General features: G+C 47.4%; 1 protein-coding gene across 1 annotated transcript; it reads right to left on the bottom strand.

The window, feature by feature from the left end:
- Positions 1 to 1423: 1423 nt before the first annotated feature.
- ACTR1A (actin related protein 1A) lies at positions 1424 to 19343 on the bottom strand. Its single transcript, NM_001003164.1, is given in 11 exon segments — positions 1424 to 3226; positions 3378 to 3418; positions 4037 to 4098; positions 4203 to 4377; positions 4994 to 5086; positions 5807 to 6023; positions 7314 to 7438; positions 8389 to 8514; positions 9270 to 9345; positions 10039 to 10103; positions 19217 to 19343. Coding segments are annotated over 11 exon segments (1131 nt in total). The 5' UTR covers positions 19265 to 19343; the 3' UTR covers positions 1424 to 3123.
- Positions 19344 to 20061: the final 718 nt, after the last annotated feature.

Below are 20061 nucleotides of genomic sequence, written 5' to 3' on the forward strand. Positions count from 1 at the left end.
GGACATTTTTCCACAGATGAGTTGGTGGGGGTTGGGGGAGACATCCTCATCAGATTCACAGAGGTAGCAGGGAGAGTGTGTGGACCAGTAGCTGCATGGGCATCTGGAAGCAAAGTGGCTTAAGGCCTGTGCTCATGTCCCGGTGCATTTCCTATACACCACTACCAGACACACAGAGGCCGAGACAGAGGCAGAGGGAGAAGTAGGCTCCATGCAGGAAGCCCAATGTGGGACTTGATCCTGGCACCTTGGGGTCACGCCCTGAGCTGAAGGCAGACACTCAACTGCTGAACCACCCAGGCATCCCTGTTCTGATTTTCTCTGAAACTGGAGGCCTCAGTTAACCAAGAGCCTATTATGGTGGCAGAGACAATTAGAAACCCCCAGGGAACCTTCTGGGTGCTGGAAAAGCAGGTGCTCCCTCTGAGCAAGGAAAAGCAGCTGCTTCCAAGACTGAGGTCTTCAACTTTGGAGTCACTGGGAGCTCTCAAAAATACTGATGTCTTGAATTCTGTTCCCCAGGATTGATTTCATGGGTTCTGGGCTATGGCTTGGGCACTGGGGTGTTGGAAAGCTCTGTGATTTTACTGTGCAGCTGGGATTAAACACCTGTGCTCTAGGTCAGTGTTTCTCAACCTAGAGACGTTAGAAGCTGGACAGTTCTTTGTTGCAAATATTTAGGGCAGCATCCTTGGCCTCTGCCTAGACACCAGTAGCTTTTCCCTACCAGGTGTGACAACCAAATGTCCCCAGACATTGGCAAACGTGTCCCCCTTGATTGGGAACTACTGCTCAAGGCCAGGTTTTTGAGGGTGTGTAGTGGCTAAAAATTTAGGCTCTAGGGCTATATTGCCTGGGTTCAAGTCTTAGCTAATAGAGGGCAGAGCTTTGGGAAATTACATCATCTTTCTTCTTCTGCAAATGGATAATAAAAATACCCATTTTGTAGGGTTGATAGGAGGATCAAGTAGGTTAACATTTGCAAAATGCCTGGCAATTCCTCCCCCCACCCCCACCAAGTATACAGGTTTAAAATGGAGAACTGAGTAGTCAGAAAATGAGTGTGGGCCCCAGGAACCACCATTTTATTAATAAGTTCCTGAGCTTCTTATCCATGTGAAAATTTTGACTTCAGGGATGTCAGGAGGTGCTCCCCTCATTCAAAGTGGTCTCACTCATGGTATGTGCAGGGCTGGAACCCTTAGTACCTGAGCAGGGCTCTGGCATGAGCACCATCTTCTCTGTATCTACTTGACAGGCTGGGACTTAAGCTAAGGGCTGGATAAGTCTGGCTGGTCCAAGAGTGCCCTCTAGAGGACAGACAAGGCCCCATCACCGCCTCAGATTGCGCACTTGCAGCTCCTCTCTTCCCATGCAGCTCCCTTTCTCATGCAGCACCAGAGGAAGAGGCCCAGCTGACTTGTCTATTGGAAGGACTTTATTTAAGTACACTGGGCCCCACCAGGCAACGTGGTTTGTGCAAGGGACAGGCTTGGGCTAAGAGAAGGGAGGTGAGCTGGTTAAGCACACTGCAGTCCACGGGTCGCCACATCGCTTTCACACACACCTGCTGCCTTGGCCCATACCTGGCAGGGCCTTTGGTCGTTGGACGGCATGGGGGAGAATGCTGCCCGGAATCTGGTATCGGGCAGGTCTTGGGTGTCACAGGTGAGGGTGCGGGTGAAGATCTGCTAGCCCCAGCTTTGCACCATCTGGGCTAAAAAGCCTTTGGACACTGCTAGGCCAGCCTGGTCTAGGGTAGGCACCTGGCCCCACTGGATCAGGGGAGATAAGCCTGTCAGCTCCTGGCACTCTGGTTCGGCCCCCTCTCTCCTTTACCAGACAAGTCCAAAGTTAAGAATGGCACAAATTAGTACAGTGGGTTCCTTGTCACCTCTACAACCTAGCCCCCCTGGGGCAGCTAGAGTGGGAAAAGGCAACCTGGTTAATTGCAGCTCTTTCTCCAGTCCTAAGGGGGTTGGATTCCCATTACCCCTCCTTTGCTAGAGGCCTCTGCCAAACAGTGATTCCTACTTCCTGTTTCAGAAAATGCAACCAGCAACCAGCCTGTTGATTCCAGGGCAGTGAGCAAATGGAAGAGGAAGAAAGAAAGAGGCTGGTGGTAGTGACTTTGAATGTAGCCTCTGCTCTTAAATAGCCCTGTGGCCTATGGATACGGTCAGTTCACCACTAGGAGGGAGTGGCAGGGCCTTGGACGCTATGCTAAACTGAGGTTCTGTAAACATTAGTGTGAACAAGGTGACTGGTGGGCAGGAGGCAATGAGCTCCCTCTCCAGTCCCATACTGAACAAACACTTTAATAAATAAAACTGTTTGAAGATGGCATTGCCCAAGGATGGATGAAAAGCAAGTAACAGGGCCTGGGGCCAACAGGCTCCCGAAACTCTTCTGAGACCCCCTGGACAGGGGGTGGGGGCTGGAGCATTCACTCTGCCACCAATGAGAAGTAGCACTACTTCTGCCTCTTCAAATGCCCAGTGTGGTCCTGGTCCCCAGGTGAGGCTGAGGGCCCCCTGCCGTCTCCTGACCCCAGAGTCTCAGTAATAGTTCCCGCAGTGCTCTTCCAGCCTCCCAAACCCAAACTGCAACAAAACCAGACAGAACTCAACCTCGGCCCTAGTCCTCAGTCCATGATTAATTGGCATTGAGAGCAGGACAAGCAACGGAGGCAGTGGCTGCCTTGGGCCTCAGGGCACCCTGGGGGTGGGATGGGGTGGGGCTAGCCCAGCCTAGGATGGGCAGCAGCAAATCTCCCGGGATTTACCCTCTCTGTCTCCCTATGGTAGTAAACATAGTCCCACACAGCCAGACGAAGGCCCAGCTGACGAAGGAGTGGAGCTCTCTGCCAGCCTCTTCCCTGTCAGGGGCCAGGTAGTGGTCAACCCCAGGCCTCAGGCCGTTGCCATCATGGGTAGTTCATCGTCCTTTCTGGGCCCTGGGATCCCTGGGCCACACGGCACTCGCATATGCGCACACATTCGTACCCACACACCCACACACACAATCACACACACAGGCAGTTCCTCGCAAACACTCCGACTCAAGAAAGCGAGTTTTAAAGTGGAGTTAACTTCAGAGAGAGGTGAAGACGATGTCTCAACATTAGAAGGTTTTCCTGTGGATAGATCGGGCACCGTCTTCCTCATATTCCTTCTTGGAGACCCACATCTTCTTAAAGGTGTCCAGGGAGGCGAGGATGGAGCCCCTGGAGTGGAGGGAATCCCAAGGAATGTTGTGAGAGGGACAGTGGGTATTCGTGGAGCAGACAAGGCTTTGCTTTGAAGGGATGGGGTGGTGAGGGGGTTAACAATGCCTTCACTTCCTGTTCTGCTCTTATTCCCAGGAGAACTACTCACCCAATCCATGTGGAATACAGTCTCTCCTGAGGTGCGGATATCTGAAAGGGTGGGTGGAAAGAGGACTCTGAGACTTTCATCCTCCCTGCCCCTTTCCCATCCAATGCTCATCTTTATGGCCAATTCCAATGCCCAAGGCAGTGGATGCATTTCACACAATAAGCTTTCAGTTATGTCCCTGCTGGACCCTGTGGCCTCTCTGGGGGTACTGTGGCCAGCCTGACACTCATCTGGAGAACTTGCAGATTTCTAGCAGCCCTAAGTACCTACAGCTGTCACGGAAGCTGGGGCTATCAGGGGACAAGATTGAGCTCTGCTGGGGGCCAGTGGGAAGCAGACCCCATGGGAGTAATCACTCTTTCATTTGGCTCCCCTCAGCCGGAACTTAGATGCTGGAGTGAGTCATAGGGGAGCACCAGGAGCCAATCTGTCCGTGTTTGCTTCTCCGAAAGACCGCACGTGGGGCCCTCAGCCTAGCACCGTGCCACATCAGGGTGTCAGAACTGGCCCCTTCTGTTGGGAGGGAGAAGGAAAATGGGTTCTCCTACTTTGGCAGACCTCAAGGTCAACATGAAAACTGGGAGCTGTCTAGCTTTGGAGGGAGTGGAGCCCAGTTCCATGCAGCCCCAGCCCCAGCCCAGCCCCTACCATGCTCCTACCCTGATCTTCACATCTTTCGGAGCCAGTTTCTTCACTTCACTCAGTAGTCTGTCACCAAAACCTGAATGGGCAGGAAAGGAGAATGTCAAGTCAATTCTCTAGGCGGCTGGGCCCAGCAAGATCTGTAAACTTCTTTGGAGATGGGCCCTGAGAGCTAAGACCAACCTTTGAATAAGGTGGAGCCTCCCGAGAGGACAATGTTAGAGAAAAGTGTGCGCCGCAGGTCCATGTCCGACTTCTGGATGGCAAACACCAGGACCTCGTGGATACCCTCACTCTCCTCTCCAATCAGGTCTGGCCTGAATAGCAGCTCAGGTGCCCGGAACCGGGAAGGACCAATCTGCAGGGTGGAGGGTAAACTCAGGAGGCTGGGCCCTGGGCTGACGTCACTTTGGGAGTGAGAATGGAAGAGGCCCCTCTGTCTATCTGTTAGTAACCAGGTGGCTACGAAGGCCAGACTCAGGGAAGACCTTGTATGTCAAGGGCCTCAAAACACCAAGATAAGGCTCTTGGGAACAAACAGGAAACAAAAGGGGACAGAGAGAGCTCCCAGGCAACTACATTTAATCCTAGCTCTGGCACTTTCCAGCCAAGAGATCTTTGGCATCAATACATGGGTTTGTTCATTCATGGAAATTTCTTCCTATTGATGGAGGTCCAGGAAGAGGGAGCTCACCCTATACTGTGCCCAAGTGAGAATGAACAGCACTAACCACCCTCTTCCAAGCCCCATCCTGACCTAGGAAAATGCCTCCGGTGCTGCCTCTCCTCCACACAGGAGAAGTAAAGTTCCTGACGCCTTGCTCTGCAGGAGAGAATGCTGTTCAAGAGCTCCAGTGCTCCAGGCAGAGGGTGTAAAAGGGCGGGTGCATATGACTCTGGCCTCCCCCGAGGAGTTCTGTTTGGGCCCAGAGCTTCTGGGGGTCCCGGGGGACTGAAGGGAGATCCAGGCCTACCTCAATGGTGCTGCCGTCAGGCAGGTAGTACTGAGCCTTCTCCGTCTCTAGAGTCTCATCCTTCTGTGGGTTTATGGACAGGTAGCAGGCTCTCTGCAGAACCGAGTAAGAGTCAGGCAGGCAGGAAACCTAGGCCTACCTGCTCAAAGTCCCAGGGCAGTGATGTGCTGCTGCAGAAATCTGCCCATCCACAGTGACTGCCCTAAAGGTCCACAGAGCTGCTGCCCTGGAACATGGCAGGGTGGCCTCTGTTGGCCTTCACTGGGTGGCATTTAGGAGTTCCTAGCTGCTCCAGCTTCCTTGTGGGCAGGCATGGAAACTGGCTTTCTGGAGCTGGGTCTGAGACCACAACCTAATTTTAGTCCAGACTTAGGCTTCTTTACCCTTCTACTACTCATGGTTCTGGGTCCCTTCTACCCAGTTGAGGTTTCCCTGGAGCCATGGGTGGCAGGAGGATCTAGTTTACTTAAAAGAAAACTGTTGTCTGACTTCTTTAAGGATGTAAAAGAATATATGTAATTTATACATAAAGCATAAAATCATAATGAACAACCCTGTACCCATCATCCAGCTTAAGAAATAGCAGCAGCTCCCTTTCCCCCACAAGATGGCAGCACTTGGGGACAGTGACTATCTGGGGGGAGGGGGGGCTGCTGGGATCACAGGGCAGCCAGGAGGCCTGGCTGGGAAGAACAGAGCCTGACTAGAGACCCCTAGGACAGGAGCTTCACCTCTTCACTCTAGGTCACAGAGGTCCCCACTGCCCCGTTCCCATTCTCCATCCTATCCCTGGGCGCACGGGGCAGCACTCACTTCTTTTATAGCCTTGACGATCTCAAACTCGGATGATGAGTGGAAATCATAGCCTTCCTTCCGCAGGTAGAGGCGAAGGAAGCGTGAGACATCTCGGCCAGCGATGTCGATGCGCATGATTGAGTGGGGCATGGCAAAGCCCTCATAAATGGGCACAGCATGTGTGACACCATCCCCAGAATCCAGCACCACACCTGTGGTCCTGCCTGTGGCATAACTGAAGCACAGAGGGCAAACTGTCACTAACCCCTGCCTCTTCACTCTGGGAAGAAACTCACTTTTTTTTTTTTTTTTTTTTTTTTAAGAGTCCAAAGTCAGCTAAACTGAAGCCGAGGCCTGCCTTTCTCTAGTGACTTTAGTACTAGACACAGGACTGAGGAAGCCTGAGCATAAGCAAGCCTGAAAAACCTGAATACAAGAAGCTGAGCCTCTCTGAGCCCCTCCCCCTTCCAGTAGAGTGAGGGGCCTTCCCACCTCTGGCTTCTGACTGCTTCAGGGACCCTGCCTGTGGGCCAGTTTTTAGTTTCCGGACAAGAGGAGATAATTCAAATGCTCCCAGCGGCCAGGCAGGAAAGGTAAATGAGTCAAAGAAAATAAGAATATTTTCACTTCCACAAAAGGGCCTTTCTCCCCACATGGCCTCCTACGTCCTTGGGTGTTTTTTTTGTTTTTGTTTTCTCTTTTGGTAAAGACAAGGGTATAGACATCTATTTCCGTGCTATGAGGGGAAAAACCCATGATGTTTAACGAATAGCAACTGACACTGTCTTGTGCAGGGAGGACAACAGGGAACAGAGCGGGCTGTAGCGGTCAGGCTTGTGAATTCTACCAGAAGTGGGAGCGGCTACTTCAGCTCCAGCTGATGTTTGTCCTATAGGAATGCACAACTAGCATTGCCAGATCAACCTGGCTTTTTTTTTTTTTCCCTGAAAGGCCAGAAGTTTGGATTTTGATAGAAAATCTGCTCCCCCCACCAACAAGGGTAGGCTCCATGCCTAATGTGGGGCTTGAACTCACGATCCTGAGATCAAGGGTCACATGTCCTACTGACTGAGCTAGCCAGGCACCTGGAAAGCTCCTAATTGAAATGCTCACAATTTTTTAATGGGGTCAAACACATCCTATCTGCAGGTCACCACTGTAAAATCTTAGCCTTAGACCTAACCCTGGGGTGAGGCAGGCTGGGAGCATGACGGATAATAGGGGTGTGAGTACAGGCACCAAGTGATAAGGTTTTCATCACAGCTCTGTCACCAGCCTGGCATAATGTCCGCACCAGCAGACACTGGATGAACATATGAATACACTGCAGGGACCCTCAGGAAGAGCTGTAGCTGCGTGTGGCCTTTCCAGCACACAGAGTAGAGAGCCCTGGGTGCCAAGCCACCGAGACAAACAAGAGAATTGAGACCGGGAGATATTTTCAATACTCCCTTTCCCACCTGCAGGAGAGGCACCTGCAGTCATCCCTCAAGGAGCCAGGCTCGCCAACCTGGCAGCTACTCACAGGCTGAGCACAGCTTGCATGGAGATGAAAAGGGCTGGGACATTGAAGGTCTCGAAGAAAACTTCAGCTGCTCGTTCACGGTTTTTCCGTGGATTTAAAGGCGCCTCCGTCAGGAGCACAGGATGCTGGTGAAAGATGCCCAGAGGAAGGTGAGACCCCCACTCCTCATCAGCACGGGGGTCATCAGGGCAAGGTGAGACCCCCAACCCTCATCAGGGCAAGGTGAAACCCACACCCCTCATCAGCATTGGGGCAGAAGCCCCTGTATGCTGGGCTAGAGAGCTCAGAGGACCTTTGTGAGGCTCCCTCCAGAAAAGGCCAAGCTGGGTCTGCCATCTACCCCTTGGCATAAGCCAGTTTTTCAACCTTCCAAATTCATGCCCCCTTTAAAAGTCTCATTCTCTCTTTGCCTCTGCCCCCTTCCTCCCCTCCTGGTCCTCCAAGATTCTTACATGGGTCCCTGTATTTACTATAATATTTCTAACTGTCCAGATTTTGCTAAACTCTAAATTTGTAATTCTTATGATAATGTTTAGTATTCACCTTTCTTTGTTTTTCTGCATTGAGTGTTACTTCCTTAGAAGTTAGAATATAAGCTGAAAGACATGGGTTTGTTTTTTTTGTTTTTGTTTTTTAATTTTTATTTATTTATGATAGTCACAGAGAGAGAGAGAGAGAGAGAGAGGCAGAGAGAGAAGCAGGCTCCATGCACCAGGAGCCCGACGTGGGACTTGATCCCGGGTCTCCAGGATCGCGCCCTGGGCCAAAGGCAGGGGCCCAACCGCTGCGCCACCCAGGGATCCCGAAAGACATGGGTTTGAAACCCAGCTCTACCACTTTATTCCCTAGTGATCTTGGAAAAGACTGCTTGGCTCCCCTGAGCTTCTTTCTGTTCCCTTGTTTGTAAAATGGAGATAATACTACCTGTATGCTATAGGACTGGTGTGCAGATTAAATGCAGACCTGTCTGAAGAGCACATGGCCTGTAAGAATCAAACACTCCTGGCAATTATCATCCTGCTCCTCCTCTCACCTTGGGGAGCAACTCTGCACACCCTGTTCATGGGACCCTCACCTCCTCTGAGAAAGTCTGCAGCTGGTCCTTAGAATAGACATACTGCCAGATGCGCTCCATGTCGTTCCAGTCCTTGACAATGCCGTGCTCCATGGGGTAGCGGATGGAGAGCAGCCCTCGGTGTTCCTGGGGGCAGAGAGCAGAACTTACAGCAGCAGCCAGCCTCTCAGCCAGGTGGCCCAGAGGGCCCCGTTCCTCCAGGACTGGGAGCTCCCACTGCATAGTCCTCATCCAGGGCTAAAAGTAGGCTCTCATATGCCAAGTCTCTAAACTATAAGCTGCAAACTGTTCTCACTGCCCAATCAGCTGGCAAAGCGGAGGCCTTCCGCATTTCCATGGGGCTTCAGTGCCCTAACAGCCAGTGACAGGAGGCACCCTCCTCACTGCCTAACCCCAGGACACAATCTCCTGGCTCTCACCTCTGAGCCTCAGCACTTGCAGCCTAGGTTGGCAACAATGATTCTGTTGGTCCACTTCTGGAAGCTGCCCTAGGGCTCCGGCAAACTGTGCTAATTAACTCATCCCCAGGGCATACCAGCTGGGATTTCCCCCTGACTCTCTTTTGCCAAAAAAATAACCAAGCTAGTCAATTTGATCACTGGCAAGGTAGTGACAGAATACAGAAGGAAAGCAAAAGCCCTACTGTCTAGACTGGTCTCTGTTTCCCAAAGTGGGGTTCCAGATAGTTCCTCCTTAAAACCAGAGGTTGCTCCTGGGAGAAGTGAACCAACTAGACCTAGGATGAGGGGACCCAAGAGGATATTTTAATAGGAAACTGCTCCTTTTTCTCATGGCTGTCCCACTGTTGGGGCACTGCCCATGTGGGGAATAATGAAGGTCCTCTGCTGTCTTGAGGCTTCTTCAGTAGGACTGGGAATCACCTCAGCTTTGGGGCCAATGAAGATGTCGCCTTCAAGGGCTCCAGCCATGACGCGAACATGTTTGGGTCTGCCCACACTACGAGAGAGAGCAGGAGGACAATCACTTTTCATTTTGTGACAGAACATGGAAGGATGTACAGACGTGCATGCTTACATGGGAAGAAACTGTGATTATCTTTGAGGAGTGAGGTTATAGTTGATTTGGATTTTCTTCATTCTACTTTTCTCCATTTCCCACTTTCTATAATGAACATGTATTATTTTATTTGTATGTTATTTTTATTTTTCTGACCCAAATGAGATCCCTTTCTATCTAAAAGGCGGAGGGCTGACCTCCCATAACAAAGCTGATAAGCCTCCCAATCTGCTTCTTTAAAAAAAAAAAAAAAAAGATTTTATTTTGGGGATCCCTGGGTGGCTCGGCAGTTTAGTGCCTGCCTTTGGCTCAGGGTGCAGTCCTGGGGTCCTGGGATCGAGTCCCGCGTCGGGCTCCCAGCATGGAGCCTGCTTCTCCCTCTGCCTGTGTCTCTGCCTCTCTCTCTCTATGTCTATCATGAATGAATAAATAAAAATCTTTAAAAAAAAAAGATTTTATTTTTTTAAGTAAACATGGGGCTTGAACCCACAACCCTGAGATCAAGAGTCACATGCTTCACCAACTGGGGCTTGAACCCACAACCCTGAGATCAAGAGTCACGTGCTTCACCAACTGAGCTAGCCAGGTGCCCCGTGCCTCCCAAGCTTCTGACTAAGCTACAGAATTACTTACTAGTTTGGAAAGCAGTATTTGGGAATCTGATCACCAGCAAAACCAGCTTTAATCACACCGGATCCCTGAGGAGAGAGAGGAGAGAGAGAAGTCAGAAGTATGAGAAAAACAAGACATGCATATGATACAATACATATAATATGGTTCCACTTTTACTTAAAGGAGACTTCATATCTGTCTATAATATGTCCATTTGCATGAGCATTTGTAGAGGGAATGCATGCCACCAGGAGGGAAGTGGGACTGGGCATGGTGAGGAGAACTTTCACTGTATGCTCAAAGTATTGATTTTTGGTATTCTTTGACTCATCTACGTTGAATATGCTTTACTTCTGGAATTGAAAATAATACTAATAAAGGAAAGAAAGAGAAAACTCGAGGGGGAGAAAAGTACCTAGAAGCACCCACACAGCCAAGTTTAGGAACATAACCAAGGTGGGAAGAACGCATGATTCTTTCTGTTAAACCACATGTGATGCTGTTAACTTACTATCCCAGTGCAGGCCTAAACACTCCCTGCCCTCTGGGGTCTCCATGACAGACTACCACAATGAACACTACTATGCTTGGAGCTGACTCTGATGAGGCATATATTGTCTGGTTCTTACTGCAGAGACAAACCTTTATGCTCTGTTTTACTCACTGGCCTCCTGATGGTAAAGAACAGGGAAGTTCTAAAGTAACATCTGAGAAGAGACCCAACATTATTACATCCTAATCCTGCTGCTTGAATCCTTGGTAAGTTAGGAATGGTGCCAGAAGAGAATCTGACTTCTCTATCAAAATCTCTGGTACCACCTGGGGTCCATCCAAAGTAAATGGTGACTGTAGACACAGATACCAACTCTGTGTAGGAGAGATGTCAAGGCTTGATACTGCTTGCAGATATAGCCTGTTCTCTTCCTTCATAACTCTTCTATTACCACACCCGATTTGCTCACCCTTCTACCCTAACATGGTTTACAGCTGCACATATAATAGGGGCAAGCCTTTTCCTGCTGCCTATTACCACTTCTCTTGCGGTGGAGATTGATATTTCCAGAACCCACACAACAAGTAGTAAATACATCAGGAGATGCTAAATAGTTAAGGTTATCTTTGCACCAAAGGCTTTCCTGCAATATCTCTGGTTTCCTCTCTCTTAGTCTTGTTCTTTCACAGAAGAAGTGTGTTTGTGTGTGGGAGGTGGTGGTTAGATAGGCTATCCTGGTGCCTGACTCTGGCAAGACAGAGGGAGGATGAAGTAGCTAAGGGATAGAGAATGCCAGTTCTCTAAGACAGCAGGAACCTCTGCCAGCAGAAAAGAGAGAAAACAGGAAACAATGTGCAAACTCATCGGCCTGGGCAGAACAGCAAGGAACCTGGAAAAGGTGCAGCTGTAAACTGAGCTGAGAGCCTGGGAAGGAGGGAGAACTATTACTGCAGCCCGGGGCTCTGGGACAGAGGCATGGGCAGTGAAAACAGCACAGAGCACAGCACTGTACAGAACGCTGGGAACTTGTTGGCTCAAGCTTCCAGTAATTGCTCACTGCCTTCATCTGGGTGTGGTGATACAACAGACTCACTGGACCTCAGGGCAGAGGGTAAAAATAAGAAAAGTAAAGATGAGACCTGCATTTCAGATTCCAGATATTTTGAAGACATGATTTTCCTGGACATTGAATTTTGAGCTTACTAGCAAAATCAGACTAGTGTCGGAGTAGCAAGGCAAATTAAGATGTTAGGTTCATTTCTTCTTCCCTGTCCTTCCCAGCAAGAGAGTATTAGGACCCAGTTCTAATATCACTGTCTTCCTCCTGAAGAATAATCCCCTGCTGGAATTAATTACCCTTTTCCTATTATTTCACAAGATCACCATTACCTGTACCACTAGGTAGTCTGCATTTCGTTCTATCTATTTGAATTTGTGGTTTCCATTTTTGTCTGTGTTCAGCCCAAGTTCCTCAGGCTCACAGATTTTATGTATCAGCAGTATCTGGCATTTGAGGGTACTAAAAAAAAAATGCTAGCTGCCTAAAATTAAAACCAAGCTCAAGGGCAGCCCAGGTGGCTCAGTGGCTTTGCACCACCTTCAGTCCAGGGCCTGATCCTGGAGACCTGGGATCGAGTCCCATGTCGGGCTCCTTGAATGGAGCCTGCTTCTCCCTCTGTCTGTGTCTCTGCCTCTTTCTCTCTCTCTCTGTCTCTCATTAATAAATAAAAAATAAAAAATAAAACCAAGCTCAAATGATTTGGCTGAAGCCTAAAGTATGGAACCTGAACAAGCGGCTAAAATGCCAGAAGCCTTGGGCAGAGGTGGTGCAAAAAAGGTGAAGGCAGCATCAGGAATGATGCACAAGGTGGAACCAGACCCAGCTTGTCCCTGTAATCCCACGAGCTGGCCAGCCCAGCAACTGGGTGTAGAATGAGTGGGGATAGGGGAGGCAGCTGAGTTGCTTCTATTCTGCTAAGACCACAACACCACAGATTATAAAAGGGCCCTGTCAATTTCTTTAATATTATTTGTCACTAGGAACTACCTACCTGGCATATGAGCTTCCACTCTCTTTGTTATTCACTCTGGCAAAGCCAAATAAACAAGTGCCTTCTAGAGACGCTTCTTGAAAAAGTAGTTTCATAATAAATATTTGATATTTGAGGACTCAAGTCTGCTGCCAGGCACCAATGACCATTCTTTTTCTGAAGCAGGCAAACAGCGAATCCCTCAGCAAGGCTCTCCCAGTACCTGCTGACTGGGCCTGTGGCTTGCTGTCTCCAATTTTACCAGTGGGAAACGGATGCTGAGAGGTAGAGCCTCAGATTCCAGAACACTCTTGGTATATAATTTACCCACTTAAGGCATATAATTCAATGGTTCTTAGTATATTCACACAGTTATACAACTGTGAATACATCATCACCACACCATCATCACCATATACATCATCCCCACAATGAAATGTTAGAACTTCCTCATCATCCCAGAAACTGTACCCATTAGCATCACTTTCCATCCTACCTACTCTCTCCTGCCAAGCAGTTCTAGGCAACCACTAATCTACTTTCTGTCTCTGCAGACCACAAACTACTTTTACATTAACTTCCAACAGTTAAAAATTAGAGACTGCAAATAAAATTTAGTATTTCTGATTTCTCTTGAAACATCAGAAAATCTGGCAACACTGGGCCTGCATTCCTGCGTGGGGGTAACTGGCTGGAAATGAAAAGCAGCTGGCCCTTTGGTCAAGCACACTCAATGTACCTTCCAGACTCCTCATGCCTTCTTTAAAGCTACCCTCTTTGTCCCCCTTTTTATGTTCCTGCTTAGCTTCTGCAGGCACGGAGTTTAAGACTCCTATTTAAGGCATTCCCAGCAACTAATTCATGATGTTTCTCCTTCCACATGGAACCTGGTTTCTTTCTTACCCTCAGAGCACCTAGCTTGGTGTGAAGCACAACCCTGGCTCTCAAAATATACATAATTGAACAGTAAGCTATCTCTGTAGGTCACCTCCTCTTCATCCTTTTCAGCAAGCTAGGGATGGATTCTTGCTGAAATTGTACAACCAACAGGTCGAATATCAAATCACAAGTGACAGTGTTAAATATATTGACTTCATTTCCTCAGCTAATTCTAGTGTCTCAAACTTAAGTGAATCAGGGATGCCTGGTGGCTCAGTTTAGTGTCCAACTCTTGATTTTGACTCAGGTTCTGATCTCAGGGTCATGAGACCTGAGCCTCCCAGGTTGGGCTCCCAGCTCAGCATGGAGTCTGCTTGAGATTCTCTCTCTCCCTCTGCCTCTGCCCCTCCCCCTCCTAACACTCACACCATCTCTCTCCCTAAATAAAATCTTAAAAAATCTTAAATCAACAGATCTCAAGAGCTGATGACAAATTGTAAAAAAAATAAAATGAGATCATTTATGATATTTGAACATTGAATATTTGATGTTATTAAGGAATTATTAATTTTTTTAGATTTAATAATAGTTTTTTTTAAAGATTTTATTTATTTGAGAGAGAAAATGTGTACATGCCAGAGAGAGAGTATTAGCAGGAGCTAGGGGTGGGGAGGGGAAGAAAGGGCAGAGGGGAGGAAGAAGCAGATACTCTGAGCAAGAAGCCCAACATGAGGCTCAATCCCAGAACCCTGGGATCATAACCTGAGCCAAAGACAGATGTTTAACCAACTGAGCCACCCAGGAGCCCTGATTATGTTTTTAAAAGAGGGTGAGAGAGGGTACATGGCTAGCTCAGTCAGTAGAGCATGTGACTCTTGATCTCAGGCTTGTGAGTTCAAGCCCTACACTGAGCACAGAGCTTACTTAAAAAAAATAAAGGAGCACCTAGGTGGCTCAGTCAGTTAAGCGTCAGATTCTTGATTTTGGTTCAGGTCATGATCTCAGGGTCATGAGTGAGCCCCATGTTGGGCTCTGCACTGGTGAAGTCAGCTTGAGATTCTCTCTCTCCAGGAAGCCTGGGTGGTTCAGTGGTTAAGCATCTGCCTTTGGCTCAGGGTGTGATCCTGGAGGCCCGGGATGGAGTCCCACATCAGTCTCCCTGCATGGAGCCTGCTTCTCCCTCTGCCTATGTCTCTGCCTCTTTCTCTCTGTGTCGCTCATGAATTAAAAAAAAAAAAAAAAAGATTCTCTCTCTCCCTCTGCCCTTCCCCAGGCTATGTACCCTCTGCCCTTCCCCCTGCTATGTAATCTTTTTTTTTTCTCTCTCTCAAATAATCTCATTAAAATTTATTTAAGATTTTTAAAATTTATTTGACAGAGAGAGCGCACACTAGCAGGGGGAGATGGAGAAGCAGGTTCCCCACTGAGTAGGGAGCCCAACATGGGGCTCAATCTGAGGGCCCTGGGATCATGCTCTGTGCTACCCAAGTGTCTCTCAAATAAATCTTAAAAAAAATTTAAAAAAAACCTACATAGTATGGGAGAGGAAAGTCGGTGGGAATGCAGTTTAAAAAGATTAGCCAGGAGTTGATAACTGTTACAGCTAGGTGATGACTATGTGGATATTTGTTATACTATTCCTCTCCTTTTGTTTATATTTGACATTTTCCATAACAAAAAGAAATTGGGGTACCTGTATGGTGCCTCTGACTCTTGGTTTCGGCTCAGATCATCATCTCAGGGTTGTGAGAGCGAGGCCTACCACTGGCTCTGTGCTCAGCTTAGAGTTAGTCTGCTTGGGTTTCTCTCTTTTTTCCTTCTGTCCCTCCCCCCATGCATGTGCTCTCTCTTTCACAAAGAAAAAAAAAAAAAGGAAGAAAAACTGGCAAATGATAGCACTTTAGTAAAAACTCAAAACACAAACACCAGGCACACACTATAAAATATCTGTGTTTACAAAATCATGGATGGAAAGGACACATCAATTTATGGTGATAGTTTGTTTCTGAGGTTACTTCTGGGACAGAAAGTACAGGATTGTGGAGGGGTACAAAGAAGCTTCAATTGTATTTGTCATGTTTATTTCCTAAAAAGAATTCTGAAGCAAACATGACAATTGTTAACATTTAGTAAATGTGGGTGGTAGACACATGCTATGCGGGTGCTTGTTACATACTTCTCTGAAATTTTCTGTGTTTTTTAAAAAGATGGGTCTGAAGAAGTATAACAGCCCCCCAAAACAGTGAAACTTAGTTTATTGATGAACTTGAAAAGATCTGATACTATTCCTGCATTTAGGCCCAAAGAGTCACAAAGACAGTTTTAAGATTGACCAGAACATTGATCCATTTTATTTTTCTTTCTTTTTTTAAAGAAGTTTTTAAAAAATTTATTCATGAGAGACAGAGAGAATGACAGAGAGGCAGGCAGAGGGAGAAGCAGGCTCCATGCAGGAAGCCTGATGTGGGACTCGATCCCAGGTCTTCAGGATCATACCTTGAGCCAAAAGTAGCTGCTAAACCTAATTTTAGGACAGAGCTCAACCTTTGAGATCTCAGCAAAGATTTAAGCTTCAGAAGAAACACAGTTTTTTCTTTTCTTTTCTTTTTTTTTTTGAAACACAGTTTCCTGATGAAAGTGTCGTAGTCCTCAAAATGCAGCCTGGGAGCTGCCCTCATCTTAATGACATACCTTTGCGAAGAATGACTTGTGTTTAGTTTTTAAAAATACCTATCACTTTATTGTTGTCATATAAATGCATGCATTATAAAGTGCATGCATGTGCACCTTACCTTCTATTTTCCTCATTAAATTCTCATGAATTGGTTTGGTGCCAGAATAGGAAGAAAGGAGTAGTTAACAATTATTTTAAGACTGGGAAAGACTGCAAACTGCTAATGAGGCTCTTCCCTCTTTCCCCTGCTTTCTTTGTTCTTTCTTTCCTTTAAAAAATATTTATTTATTTATTAGAGAGCAAGAGTGTGTGTGAGTAGTGGAGGGGCAGAGGGAGAGGGAGAGAGAACCTTAAGCAGACTCCTCCCCTGAGTGCAAAGCCTGAGTAGGGCCTGGATCTCACAATTCTGACATCACTACCTAAGCTGAAATCAAGAGTCTGGTGCTCCTCTCCTTTCTTTTAATTATACTCTCCTTTGTCCAGAAATAAAGTTGTAACAATGTACTAAGCTATGGAGCAATTAAATCTGCTGGATATACATTATTCTCATAATATGAAGTTGGCTCAAATATTTCAAATTATTTTTCCTATTCATCTTTTATTTTGAAAAAACAAACAAACAAACAAACAAACAACTCTCTAAATGTCAAACAGCAAGAACTGGGATCCCTGGGTGGCGCAGCGGTTTAGCGCCTGCCTTTGGCCCAGGGCGCGATCCTGGAGACCCGGGATCGAATCCCACGTCGGGCTCCCGGTGCATGGAGCTTGCTTCTCCCTCTGCCTATGTCTCTGCCTCTCTCTCTCTCTCTCTCTCTCTCTGTGACTATCATAAAAATAAAAAAATTAAAAACAAACAAAAAACAGCAAGAACTACCTGAGGTCCCAGATCTAAAAATGTGGCAGATGCTCAGAATTGGGAGAATTCCTCCTACTTCACCTTTTGGCAGAATTACTGGCATAATAAAAGAAATGTTTTCCTAGAGAAAATAAATCAATTCTTTAAATCCTAAAGCTGAAGATGCACCACTACACGGATGCATTTCAAATACACCATGGAGAAAGAAAGGAGAAACTAAAAAGCATTAGCTTAACTGACATAAAGAAAATGGCTGGAGATGGAACTCCTGTCCAACAATTTCAGAATCAAAGAATCTAATGGGATGGACAGACTGCTACTTATGCATTGCTAAGGAAAATAGGAAATTTTTAATTTCTATTTTTTCCTTTTTAAAATTAAGAAATGCAGACGAAGTACATACAAACTGGCTGAAGATAGAAAGTGTTCTCTGAAAATGGAATCAAGAACAAGGAGCCCTACTCAGCACTCTGTAGTTACTAACTAGGGGATTCTCCCCACTTCAGCCCTTTCCTTATTTAGGGACATCTTTGTTACTGTGATAATTGGTCACTCATCCACCCACCCATCAATCCAATGAAAAAACAATTATTGAGCACATAATGGTGCCAAGCCCTAGGTGCTATGTTTATGGAGGAAGGTGGGAAGGGGAGAGCAATAAAAAACGAGAGAATGTCATCCTTCCCCCCAAGCATTTAACAGTCCAGGGAGGAAGACAAAAAGAAACAAAACGAAACAAAACAAAACAAAAATTCCTCCCCCCAAATGAAATGTGTCATTGAGCTCATCCTCCTGCTTTTCAAGGCAGAAACTATACTTCTGGAAAGAAGGAAAGCTAACAACAAAAAAGCACCTTTCTTTGGAAAAAGTGAGAAAGTTGGAACCCAACCTCAATTTGAGTCTTGGCTCCTCAATTTCTAAGACAAGTGGCTTGAATACTGTTGTTTAAACTAAGTTTCACCTTCCTGCATAAACGCGGGACAGTCATTCTTATCTACCTACAAGAGCGCTTGAACGAGATGATGCAAACGAAGGCACCTTGTAACAAGCCTAAGGTCCCAAGGGCTGAATCAACAGAATGAATCCGATAGCTGAAGGCAGACAGAAATGACAGTTTTGCCTCAATAGAGGGACCCAGAAGGCACCAACCAATCTTGGCGGGATGAGCCCTTTGAGTGGAAGATAGAAATGCAGTTGTTTTACAATAGTCACCCTCCGCCCCAAATAAGAGCGGGTATTTAGATTCTTTCCTTTGTCACTATAAATGCATTTGCGTCTTGCCTACTAGCAAGAGGAACAGCGGATAAAGCACTGGATTTAGGTCACCTCTACCGTGTGACCTTGGGCTCACTTCACCTCTTCGTGCCTCAGTTTTTTTTTTTTTTTTTCCTTTATAAAACGAGGATCAAAGTTCCTGCCTTAACTATCCACCTAATTTTTGTGAGGACTCAATTCGAATGTACATGACCCCCCCACCCCCCTTGTCAGCGCTTGAGCGCCTGGCAAATAGGTTTAATATTTTTCCCCAGCTGTTAGTCGTTCCCAAAAGGATGGTACTTCCCTGCTTGCTTGGTCACTCTCTTTTCTTCTGGATCTTTATTAACATCAGAGAAATAACTAAAATCCTATGGCAATTTCTGGCACCAGATTCCCGAGCCCCACCCATAGACACCACCAAGCCGCCTATCCGGCTGGGGACCGAAGGAAACTTAGCCCTTCTCCACCCGAGGGCGGGCCCCAGCCCGTCAGGCCTCTCCACTGACTGTGGCGCTCCCGAAGCCAATCCCCGCAGCTCTCGTACACCTGCCCACCGCTCAGACAGAGGAAACACTATGGCGGCCCGGAAGAACGGCAGGGGCGCAAGCCAATCACTACGGAGGGCTGCCCTCATCCGGCAAGGCCCAGAGGCGGGGTCATCGGTCAAGACGGACAGCCGGGGCAACCAATAGAGTTATTGGAAACTGGGGAGGGGGCGGACGCCGGGCGCTCACAGAGCTGTTAAGGCCCCTCGAGGCAGGGGCCAAGGACCCAGCTCGGACTACAGCCCTTCCCTTTATCCATCCCAAAGTTCTCCATCCCATGGTTGCTGGCCAGCCGCCCTGGCCTGCGGACTACGGGTGAGGGGAGGACGAAGGCGGCGGCGGCTAAACCCGCCTGACAGGCTGGGCCAGTGACAAAGAGCCGGTGGCTCAGGCCGAAACTCGGGAAGCGATCCCTTTGGGAAAGAGAGCATAAATCCTTTTAGAGATAGGAAAGACGCAACTCACGTTGTCGATCACGACAGGCTGGTTGGCGATCACATCGTAGGATTCCATGGCAGAAGAATCTCTCCTTCCGAGGAAGGAACTGCCAGCCGGGTCCGCTGCTAGCGCCACTGACACGCGTGCGCAGTCTAGCCGCCGGCACAGGGCGTCCAGGGAGCGGCCCGACCTCGCCTCGAAAGAACTACAACCCCCAGCATGCTTTGCACCTGAGATTAACGCTCCTGGCCGCTTCAGAGCCCCGCCTAATTTAAGAGGAGGGCGTCACGTTGAAAACATAGTACCCTGGGCTTTGTAGTATCCGTAGATGAATGGACCGGGACGCAGATTGATGGCAGTAATGCATGCCTGGATCTGTAGTTCCTTTGAAGCGATTCGCAGTGCATGCTGAAGTATGTAGTCTCTTTGAGTGCTTATCTGTAGTTGGGTTTTGATTGGCCAGTATTTCGTGGATGTTTAGATTTTTCAGATCAGTCCTGCCACCACTTCCCCTGGATAGTAAAAAGTTGCTGTGGTTTTATTTGGGTATGACATTAATAAACATTTATCAGTATCAAACTCTAATAAAGGAAAATTTAATACCCACTCACAAACATACACATACACACACGGAAGGAGGACATACATTCAGAACAAAAAAATAAATTTTATAACATTTGCTTTTCGGGAAAAAAAAAACAGCACATTTTGGTTCTTTTCGCATTTTTTCCTGGGTTGGTATAAACTTTGCAACAGGCCAACATCGGTCTGAAGACTGGCATTTGGGTACAGGTGATCTTTTGATCACTAAAAACATCATTTATTTAATAGCTTCAGGAACTGCTTTATTATCTCTTATGTTCATGGGGAGT

This window comes from Canis lupus, chromosome 28 (genome assembly GCF_011100685.1).
Source record: "Canis lupus familiaris isolate Mischka breed German Shepherd chromosome 28, alternate assembly UU_Cfam_GSD_1.0, whole genome shotgun sequence".
NCBI lineage: Eukaryota > Metazoa > Chordata > Mammalia > Carnivora > Canidae > Canis > Canis lupus.